This window comes from Ostrinia furnacalis, unplaced genomic scaffold, assembly GCF_004193835.3.
Source record: "Ostrinia furnacalis isolate ACB-3 unplaced genomic scaffold, ASM419383v2 OfSCF4153, whole genome shotgun sequence".
In the NCBI taxonomy this organism is placed as follows: Eukaryota; Metazoa; Arthropoda; class Insecta; order Lepidoptera; family Crambidae; genus Ostrinia; species Ostrinia furnacalis.
The window spans coordinates 1,096,537-1,108,573 of NW_021134392.1; the positions used below are offsets into that span (position 1 = coordinate 1,096,537).

Here is a 12,037-nt window from a genome sequence, read left to right on the forward strand (position 1 = left end):
TTTGATTTCTCCTCATAGCTTTCCTTGTTTGTCGTAGTAAAGATTTTTTTTTTTTTTTTTTTTTTTAGAAGCATATAGATGACCCACGCTGAACTGTCCCACCAAACTCAATGACAGGGGGGCGCTACCATCGTTCAACTATATGGTTTCCAACATGGCAAAAATCAGAACCAGCGATCCGGTATTGTGGGTGGCGCCCCACTGTCAATGTCATGCATAGGACAGTTCAGTATTTTGGAACTACACTCGACATCAAATAAATCGCACCTCCCACGACAAGCATTTTCAAACGTATGCTTCCCCACTTCCCACCAATATTGGCACCATTTGAAAGCCTAGTTCTAACCTTCATTTCATTAAAGGAAAGGTTTTTACCACAAAAATGTGTCTTTAGAAGGCTCCAGAGTCACTTCTTAAAAAAATAGGTAGTTACGCTAGAGCCAACTTTTATGGCTATAAAACNTTAAGGAATTTTATAATCGTAAGCATGCATATTACAGACCCACTCCAAAATTTTAGTATATAAAAAAATAATAATAATAATATAATAATTAAAGTTTTTCAATAATTCGCTTTTTGAATGCGCTCGGCGTTAAGGAAAACATATCCTCCTCATAAAGGTAATGATTATACAACGACATCATTCTGTAAAACGGCGCACGTTGTCCTGCATTTGTTTGTGTGTTTTTTAAATAAAAGAGCTTATGCGGACGCATACTACGTATTCTCTCAGAGCGGCTCGGAATTTGGTAATATATACCATTTGTTAACTGACAACAATCAAAGGAATTATGAATGATTTTATATAGGGTCATTGAACCAAGCATGATCCTGCGTGTCTGGAGACTTTGCAAAGAGTATCTATTTAATGAGTCACTATACGAACATTTTGGCAGCCGGCATTTGTAATTAACTCTTCTTAAAAACTTTCTTTGGACCGCCTCGATCAATTCATTATATTTATTATAATGAGGATTCCAGATAGTGGTGGCATATTCCAGTTGCGGCCTCACAAGACTCTTAAGCAAATGTAAATAGGTACTCGGTTTTTTGAAGTTACAGCTTATACGCATAATGAACCCATACATTTGGTAAGCCCTGCTGACAATTTTGGCTATATGGTTATCAAGATGAAGTTCAGAATCAAGTAATACACCAAGATCACGAATGTTTTGAACTTTCTCTAAGGTGGTATTGCCAAGAGAATAAGTAAAGTTAGTAACATTAAGTTTTTTTGTGAATGTTATGGACTTGCACTTTTCAATACTAAGATGTAATTTATTTAGTCCACAATATTCAACAAGACGATTCAAATCTGCCTGAAGGCTAAGACAATCATCTGAGGTATAAATTTTTTTAAAAACTTTTAGATCATCTGCATATAACAGAAACTCGCAATTTTTAAAGCACTGATCTATGTCATTTATAAATATTACAAACAGCAGCGGCCCAAGAATGGAGCCCTGCGGAACGCCAGACGTAACCACACTGCTACCAGAAGTGTAACCCCTGACAACCACTCTCTGAGTCCTATTATCCACATATGACCGGAACCAACGCAAGAGGTCCCCCCTAATACCGTTAAAAGCCAACTTTTGAAGGAGAATTTCGTGGTCAACCTTGTCGAAGGCCTTGCAAAAGTCTGTATAAATGGCGTCAACTTGAACGCGCTGATCCATACTCTCAAACAAAAAGTTGCTAAAAATCAATAAATTCGACTCAGTTGATCTTTGCTTGACAAAACCATGTTGCTGTCGTAAGATAATAGTATGTAACTGAGGATAAATGGCGTTGTGGACGAGCCTTTCCAAGACCTTCGCCAAGACCGACAAAAGAGAAATAGGACGGTAGTTTTTGACATTATTTTTGGACCCATTTTTATGAATAGGAGTAATGTTAGCACTTTTCCAGGCCTGCGGTACAGTGGCTTCGTTCATGCATTTATTAAAAAGTATGACTAATGGGACAGATATATTTTCGGCCGTAAATTTGAAGAATATAGGGGGAATATTATCTGGTCCATGTCCTTTACTAATATCTAATGCCTTTAATATATTAATTATTTCTTGTCGTGAGAAGGTAACATCCGACAATCTGAAGTTACTGTTACAATTTTCTGCATGCAATGAGTCAATATTAAAGCCATTTAAGGAACTGGGCTCAAAGACGGAGCCAAAAAAATCATTAAAAAGGTTACAGATTAGTTCGGGATCATCAGCCTTTGTGTCGTTAAAATTCATGACCTCAGGTACACCACCAACTTCGTTAAACTTGTGAACATATGACCAGAAAGCTTTAATGTCAGATCGTATACTTTCCTCCACAGTCTTTATATAATTATCGAAACATTGTTTGGCATTATCTTTAAACCTGCGACGGTAAAGGGAGAAAATCTCATAGTCAGATAGGTTACCATATTTCTTCCATTGAATCCACGCCTTTTCCTTATTTTTAAAGATATGTATGAGTGGACGACTAAACCATACTGGAAATTCTCTAGACTTCACTGGCCTTGAAGGAATGTTTTTAGCAATAATTTGATATATATGCTCATAGAATAAATTAACAGCTTCCTCAGCCGGCAGAGAATCAAGTAAATTATGCCAATCAATAGCCATGATATCAGTGTTTATTGCATGGTAATCGCCTTCAATAAATCTATATCTTGGGGCTTTATTTTCTTTTATAGATGTATGATTTAGATTAAGTTGTGCAGCTACCGAAAAGGGTGGGTGATGACTATCGATTGGTACCAGCGGACTATGAACAGTCTCTACAGTACATTCTATCGCATTTGAAATAAATAGATCCAAAACATTCCCACTGCTATTTTTGTTAATATTGAATTGATATGATCGAAGGTATGACAAAAAGTTAATAATGCAATAATCAATCTCACCACTATCCTTAGTTAGCACAGGAATCGCACTTGAGTCACTGTTTAATTTCCATTGAAGAGATGGCATATTAAAATCACCAATAACATAAAAATTATCTATATAGCTCTGTGAGACGGAGCTTTCTACGGCATTGAAAAAATTCTTATAAGTCTGCAAAGACTGGCGGGGGGGTATGTAACCGGCACATATTGTATGAAAGCGGTTGTTTGTGCTCGATGGTATTCTTAAGAGAATATAATCAATGTTAGGTGACAGGGTGTGGGAGACGGATTCGCCAGTACTTCCCTGACCCATTTCACATCGGCGAGCTGAGAGCCCGCGGCGCACGGCCACCAGTACACCGCCACCATCCTTTTTACCAGTCGCCTCGAGGTCGCGATCACAACGAAAAACCGTATACCGATTATCAATTATTGATGCATCGACTATGGAGGATATAAGCCAGGTCTCGGTTAAAATTATAATGTCGTAGGACTCAGATAAAACGTTCATAAAAAATAAATTTAGCTTTGTGCGTAATCCCCTACAATTCTGGTAGTAAAATGATAACTTATTAGTCATTTTGCAAATAAGTATCCTTAAGTATTAAATTTCTTGTGTAATAATAAATTGAAAATGTGTTCTTGCTTGCAATCACAACAAATAACATAATATTGCAATAAAACATTAGAATTTGAAATGCTGACGCATCATTGAGATAAGATTGATTTAATAACATGCAGTCCAAGTAAAATCCATTTCTTTCTTTGCAGTATAAAATGTGTAAAAAATCAATCAAAGCAGTCATAACCCCAACGATATACTTCGAAAGAATGAACAATGAATCATTACCTTTTAAAATTATTAAAAACGCACTTGGTACAAAAATATTGATAATAATAATATGTTTTGTAAGGAAAAATGTATACGAGTACAGCACTATGGTACTTTTTAAAACATTCATATTTAATGCTGTGTAAGAGTGTATCATTATTTTCACTAATAAATTGCATAACTGTAAATCTGGTATAATATTTAGAAACAAATTAATGTGTAAAAACACGAAAATAGAGTATTTAACGTATTCAGAGTGAGTGGGACAATAAAAGCAGGTACTTACGACAAATGAATATTGGAATCTTATACGAAGTTTCACAGTTGGGTCCGAGTGACACTTATTTTTCACTTTATAAAAACAGTTATCAGATTTGTATAAACACATTTCGCAATAATTTCTTATTAATAACTTAATCAGCATAACATAAAACGACACGGAGGTACACTGATAATTATCGCCGCACGGACGAGTTCCAAAACGGACAGCGCAAAACAACAGACCAATGCAAAACACAGAGAGAGCACTTGATGTACCACATAACTTAAGATTTTTAGGTAACTTTACATAAAAAAATAGTAATAATAATTCACAAATAAAGTGTAACAGTGTCATTAAATTATTATTTTGCTTCTTTTTTAATTTTTTGTAAATCTTCTTGACGACGAACTGCAAAAGCCGGCGAAGTATCGTTTTCACGCACCAATATGACTCCGCGTTTGACCCAGCAGTACTTAAAACCACAGTTTTTGGCTGCCAGCCTTGCCTCACGAAACAATTGTTTGTTCTTTAAAATTAAGTGCTCATTTAGATATATTTTTTGTGGTGGGCCTGCCATGTTGAGCTGATCCGAAGTGACACCCTTAGCCAGCCTGACTGCCGCTAACAAATTATCACGTATAATTGTGCTATGCAGCTTTACGATAACATTCCTTGGCCGTTTGCTACTCCTATCGGCATGTTGTACCCGATGGACAGCTACAATATCACGTCGTGACAGGGGTTGCTTCACTAAATCCCCCAGGGCTGACACCACGGAAACGAGGTCTTCTCCTCGCCTTTCGGGCAGATTATTTATCTCCACATTGCACTGCCTCGCCAGCTGTTCCATCGCATCAATCTGTGCCTGCAGCTGATCGATCTGACGTATGTGAGCCTCGTTAGCTGTGGATTTTTTTTCAAGGGTGTTCAGCCGGTGGCATATATCATCAGTTTTCTTATTCAGCTTTTCATATTCTGTATGCATAAAATCCAGAGACTTCTTCACTTCTTCAATTTCTCTCAGCAATTTTGACTGGTTTTCATCATGCTTAGAGAACCAATTTTCTAGCATCGTTGTAATTTTCTCTTGAAATGTATGAAAGTCCTTACGTAGGTTGTTGTCCGATTTCGTCCTTTGAGTAACAAAGTTTGGCGGTGTTGATAGGTCACTCTCACTTGGTTGAACATCACTGAGCTCGCCCACACTCATTGCTTGCTCAAATTCTTGCTGATTCAGAGTGCTGTTTAGAGCGGTCATTGTAAAGTTGCAGTCTATCCGGTACACTACTCTGTGAGATCGACGTGCGAGCGAGACTGCAATAGACAGAGGTACAAGCGATCGCTGTTCGCGTGTGTTCGCTTGCGCGCTGCGCGATGAATGAATTTGTGCAAATAAATCTATTTCTGTATACAAACTTAGCCTAAATAGGTAAGTACACGTTTGGTTTTAATTAAAATTGGTGCACGGACATAATAAATAATACCAAAACTAAGCAAAATATTTTGCCTGTATCTTAGGTATCTACTTTAATTACTTATTAATAATCTTTAAAAAAAGGCATACAGCAAATTCGAACCATCTTCAACCGCTCCAGGAAAATCATTTGGTAAAATGCTGAAAATACCAAACAGGCTCCCAGCTTTCCCTAGGCTATCATTGCACACAGTTGAATGTCAGTTTTGTAATTATTTAGAGCTTCTTTGTTGTTGGTATAGATGACCCACGCTGAACTGTCCCACCAAACTCAATGACAGGGGGGCGCTTTCATCGTTCAACTATATGGTTTCCAACATGGCAAAAATCGGAACCAGCGATCCGCTATTGACGGTGGCGCCCCACTGTCAATGTCATGGATAGGAAAGTTCAGTATTTTGGAACTATACTCAACATCAAATAAACTGCACCTTCCGCGACGCGAACTTTAACGATTTTCTTCTGACACAATCATGGTGCCCCAACAATATTGGTGTTATTTGAAAGCCCAATAAATATCCTTAAAGAAAAACACATTTAATTTCTTAATAAATGATTAAGATATACCATAAATGTGACTTGAAAAAATACCTCACTTTGGGCCCACCTATGGGATCAATTAGACCAATTTTTATGGTTATAAAACCAAATAATGATTTCACGTGTCCTCTTTAACAGATGGATAGCAATTAAACCCAACTTAACAGTTTTATAGCCATAAAAGTTGACTCTAGCGTAACTACCTATTTTTTTTGAAGAAGTGACTCTGGATCCTTGTAAAGACACATTTTTGGGGTAAAAACCTTTCCTTTAATGAAATGAAGGTTAGAACTAGGCTTTCAAATGGTGCCAATATTGGAAGCATTCGTTTGAAAATGCTTGTCGCGGGAGGTGCGATTTATTTGATGTCGAGTGTATAAAGAAAATTGCTTACCTTATTGGCCCGGTCCCGCTCGCTGCTGTCCGGGCGGGGCGAGGGTCGCGGGGACTCGCGGCGCGGGCTGTCGTGCACTTCGAACCGCGGCGAGTCGATTGAATCGCTGAAAGGCAATACCAAATCAATTTATTACGACATTGATAGGTTTCATAGAAAATAATAACACTTATTGTAAGGTTTCGATCGGTTTGCATACGGATACTACGTCACGTAGCATGCCCGTTCAGTTGAAAGAACTTTGGGCATGTTTTTATTTTACAAAGATGTTTTTTTTATAAATCACATAATGTGGCAGGGTTTTAGATATTTATTCCTCTACTACAACACCATAGTTGTCTACTAGGAAATGTTAAAAAAAAAGGTTTTATTTTAACAACCTAATTCGTTCGTTTTAGCCAAATGACGTCCACTGCTGAACAAAGATCTCCCCAGAGGATTTCCATAACGACCGGTTCTTCCCGCGACCTTCACCAGATCGTCGGTACCTAGTGGGGGCCTTATTTTTCTAGTGGGGGGCCTGCCCACTAGGGCTTGAATACCGGAATTCCGGAATTTCGTAACTCCGGAATTTCGGATAAATTTTTTCCGATATTTCAATTCCGGAACTGAAGCCAATATCGTATTCCGATATTGAAATTTTTCATAAATTAATTTAAGTTTTCAAAACGTTTAAGTGTCAAAATAGGTTCTTAGATAAGGAAGTCCTTGAGATATGTATTCGCAACTTTATTAGTAATTATACAGGGTCCTTCTAAACTAGCTACATTCCTTTTAATGGGGGCATCTATACGGTACACTGAACAAGTTCACCAAATTTGAGTATGTGTTTTATAATGATTTTACAAAGTTACATTTTCTAACAAAAATAAAAATTCATTTCGTCTTACATAATGGAACATGCTGTATTTTTTACTCACACAACAAAGCTGTAGTGTATTCATTCTGCACAGGAACACGAGACACAACACACACAAAGCTCACTACCACTGCACACTTTTTTGTTGTTTACACTCACGTCATAACATCTCACAGCAGTCGTCACAGCTGATAGCCGATTAGCTGATCGACTTTTGGGCGAGCTATCACTTCAATGTTGCAGGCCTACTCTCATATCGTTGTCTATCCTTATTATCTTATGTTAATCACAGTAAAACGGACTCACGATACCATCGNCTTAGCAATAGTACAAGGTGTGCACCGTGCCGCGCCAGAGCCAAGACTGCCTGCTCCGTCGCTGCGCGCTCGATTTATACCCGTTGCAAAACAACCGTAGTGGAGGTGGGGGAAAAGTGAAAGGCGCTTGCTCTGACGTTGTACGGTGCAGCTGTTGTTTACGAGTTTGTAACAAGTTCGGCGTGCGATGACGCCGCCGTCACGGCCATGCTGACATGCGGACGTCCTCGTACGCCGCATGTTATATTACTCTGGAACAATAAAATCGTTCGATCATCCTGACAAATCGTAAGTCTTAGTTTATCTGGACCAGTCTGTGGCGACTCTGCAGATACAGTTAAATCATAATCAGATCTGGACCAGTCTATCGACCCTGCAGACATAGATAAACTACATTCAGTTCTGGACCAGTCTTTATTGACCCTACAGAACTATGATCAGAACTGGACCGGTTACTCAAACCCTTCAGTGTTAATAATCAGAACTGGACCGGTTACTCAAACCCTTCAGTGTTAATAATCAGAACTGGACCGGTTTCTCAAACCCTTCAGTGTTAATAATCAGAACTGGACCGGTTNAATTCCGGAGTTGAGTGCCCAATATCGGAAATCAGTTCCGGAGTTGAAAACTATCCGATATTGCAAGTCCTACTGCCCACGGAGAACTTTTCTGCCTCAGCGGGCACAACTCTATGAACTGCCTGACCTGCTCACTGCTACTTGATTTTAGCAAATACTGCCTATTACCTACATAGACAAGTGAACAACATACCGTATATCCTTCTGCTCGTGTCTCGGCGAGTTGTCCCGGTCGTATCTGGGCGAGTTGTCCCGGTCGTATCTGGGCGAGTTGTCCCGGTTGTATCTGGGCGTGTTGTCTCTGACGTCATATCTCGGCGTGGCGTCCCTAGCCTCGTGTCGTGGCGAGTTGATACCTGTACTGTACCTACATAGACAAGTGAACAACATACCGTATATTATCCTTCTGCTCGTATCTGGGCGAGTTGTCCCGCTCGTATCTGGGCGTGTTGTCTCTGACGTCATATCTGGGCGTGGCGTCCCTAGCCTCGTGGCGCGGCGAGTTGATACCTATTACCTACATAGACAAGTGAACAACCTACCGCATATCCTTCTGCTCGTATCTGGGCGAGTTGTCCCGGTCGTATCTGGGCGTGTTGTCCCTGACGTCATATCTGGGCGTGGCGTCCCTAGCCTCGTGGCGCGGCGAGTTGATACCTATTACCTACATAGACAAGTGAACAACATACCGTATATCCTTCTGCTCGTATCTGGGCGAGTTGTCCCGGTCGTATCTGGGCGTGTTGTCTCTGACGTCATATCGCGGCGAGTTGATACCTATTACCTACATAGACAAGTGAACAACATACCGTATATCCTTCTGCTCGTATCTGGGCGAGTTGTCCCGGTCGTATCTGGGCGTGTTGTCCCTGACGTCATATCTGGGCGTGGCATCCCGAGCCTCGTGTCGCGGCGAGTGGTCGGCCCGCGGCGAGTTGTGTGGCGGCGGGGAAGTGTCTTTCTCCTTCTTGGCGCATTGTATCTTGGATACGGGGTTCATTTGCATCTGCGAGCTGTCGGCTGTGCCTGGTGGATACATAAAAGGTTGGTATTTTGATGCGACAAATAAAGACAGGTCAAAATAAAGTAAACGTTACGTTAAACGAAGACCAAAAGAAAAAAAAATGTGAAATATGCGTCTTGTGAACTTAAGATATTTTTTATACACAGTAGGGGCCATTTTCAAGGTGCTGGACCATAAAAAATCTACATAAATTGCATTTTATAAGCTTGTAGTTCTGGACATACATTTTCACTAAGGTACGCAACGGAGCACCAGCCAGCTCATGTCAATCCGCTGCCGCCAAGACTGCCAGAGAGATGATTGCTTGACGTCGCTAACATTTAAGACGTAAGGCCTGCCTTATACTCTGGACAATCTGGACATGTTACAACGCCAAAGAGCATCTTATAGTTCATCTAGGCACTGACAAGGGGAGAATCGCTTGAACCCAAAAAGTACTCGTATTAAAAAAAACTGTTTCTGCATGTGTGTCCAAATCTATAATAAATTTCCTCAAGATATTAAAGAACTGTCCTTTAATCAGTTTAAGACCACATTGCAAAAGTGGCTTGTCGCGCGATTATTCTACTCTCTCCAAGAATTTTTAAGCTATAGGGAATAATCAGCAATAAGTAATACCGTAATAATTATATGTAATATCAATATTTTTTCGATATATTTTATTAGAGGCCGGTAGATCTATTCTCATAAATAAAACATTGGATACTTAACTTTCACATTATATTGCCTTATTTTAGATACAATTCATCACTTAGCACAAAAGCGCGCGGAGTCGTCTCCGCGCGTCCCTCTATTCTGACGTTTGACATTGACGTATTGTCAATGTCACTATGACAGCATCTCATTGGCCACAACGATACCATTATTTTAACGTTTTAGATTTTTCATAATTAACAATTTGCATGCTATTGTTGATGGCTGGATAGGTGATCATATTTTGTTATTTTCGACCTTCTGTACACCCTATTCAAAGACAAATAAATATTTCTATTTCTATCGCCAACACCAAACACCGATCTTACGCCCTGGCAAAACTGCAGTACTAACCCAGCGGGTCGCTTTGGATGCTGCTGAGAGCAGCGCGAATGGTTTGCGCGCGCTTGGGGCTCGGTCGCCGCAGTTTCTTGGGGCTGATGCTGCGCAGCTTGGCACGCGGAGACGCGGCCTGCACTCGCCGCGGTGTCATCTCTTTAGCCTGGAGATGATGCAAAAAAGCCTGAATTTTCTAAGACTTAAGTTGTGAGGGCAAAGAGAGAGAAATGATTTTAAACAGTAGCACAGAGTCACTGTTTTGTACAATCAGATTGTTTCAAGGCCTCTATCACCAACGTAATCATCTTCTGGGAGCCATACTGGACAGATGCCTTCTCTATATGACATCATAAGATTCACAACTACCAGCTCATTGATTTGCAGCCAACGGCTTTCTGCAACCTTACTAGATTAGATCCGGGGCTGCCACTTGAGAACTTTCGTTATGATATTGTTTATGGAATAAATGACTATGACTAATTTTCCTCGCCAGTAATGTGTTAACAAAACTGGAAACAAATGGGTACTAGTACATCAACAATTTATCCCGTCTAGGTATAAAACCTGTGTGATAGGAAAAACATCTAGAATGTTCGAGAATAATGAATGCTACCTTTATGGGGCGGGGCGTGGTGTTGCGGCTGCGGCGGCGCGGCGAGGCGTCGTGCGACGCGCGCGGGCTGGCCTCGCGGCTTATATGGCTTGATGTGCACTGCGGGATAACAAAGTACTTCAATGACGTCAATTCATTGATGTCAATTACTATACTCGACGCAGACAAAAAGAGAATGAGACATGTACAGGCTCCTTAAGAGCATTTGACGATTTGTAAGTGCTAATTTAATTAGTCTATACAAATAAAGATAATTTTGATTTTGATTTTTGTGACTCGTGGCATTCGGACAATAAGTATTTTTTTTAAACAGAGATGCACACTTGCCAATAATTTATTACATATTATTATAAATAACGCTACGCCTGCCTCTCTTACGTCACCCATAACCAGTGTAAGTGCGAGAGAAAACGTGATATGCACTGTTTTATTATGACACCGCCTGCCACGAGTCTTTGCGCCAAATATAGTCCCACAGTCCAAAATACTATTATTACCTACAAGACGCTCTGTGGGTAAACTCAATTCATTTAACACTCACCCTTTATGTGAGTTTATTGTTTAGAACAAATCATTCAATAGAAACACGTTTGATATTAAAATCTGTCGCAAATACTGACCGCCTCGACGGCTTCCACCATGGTGCGTATATCCGCGCCCGAGTCGCGTGGCCGTCGCCCGCGGGTCCCTTGCGGATCGCGCATCAATGGCCGCCGGGACCTGACACAAAAAACAAATTAAAATAATACGAGATCATTGAATTCCAATAATTAACTTTAAAAAAAAATATAACCGACTTCAAATGCGTGAACACAAAAAAAACTAAAAATTAAAAAAAGTTCTACCCTTGGGGGTGAAATATTTTCTTAAATTCGCATGAAACCACCCTTTTGATAATACCTATTCAACAAAAAAATAATCGTTCAAATTGGTTCATAATCGGCGGAGATATCGCGTAACAAACATAGAAAAAAAAAACATACGGGTCGAATTGAGAACCTCCTCCTTTTTTGAAGTCGGTTGAAAATGCAACCGCATCGGTCACTCTTCTGGCGTTGCGTATATCAACGGTTGACGGAAATGCTTGCTGCTTCATTATCATCATCTCAGCTATAGGACGTCCACTGCTGAACATAAGCCTCTCCCAATGCTTTCCATGTTGCCCGCTTGGTAGCGGCCTGCGTCCGGCGCCTTCCTGCTAAAGCCCGGTCTGTGAGCACGTAGAATTTTG

At 40.2% G+C, this 12,037-nt stretch overlaps 1 protein-coding gene across 1 annotated transcript in view; it reads right to left on the minus strand.

The window, feature by feature from the left end:
• The window catches only part of LOC114358962 (cationic amino acid transporter 2-like), a 120,768-nt gene that overhangs the window by 98,364 nt on the left and 10,367 nt on the right, over positions 1 to 12,037 (minus strand). Inside the window, exons 14-18 of the mRNA XM_028313157.1 lie at positions 11,427 to 11,526; positions 10,807 to 10,905; positions 10,209 to 10,356; positions 8,947 to 9,163; positions 6,384 to 6,489 (exon numbers count right to left, since the gene is read on the minus strand). Coding sequence (XP_028168958.1) covers positions 6,384 to 6,489; positions 8,947 to 9,163; positions 10,209 to 10,356; positions 10,807 to 10,905; positions 11,427 to 11,526 — 670 coding nt within the window. The remainder of the gene's footprint in view (positions 1 to 6,383; positions 6,490 to 8,946; positions 9,164 to 10,208; positions 10,357 to 10,806; positions 10,906 to 11,426; positions 11,527 to 12,037) is intronic.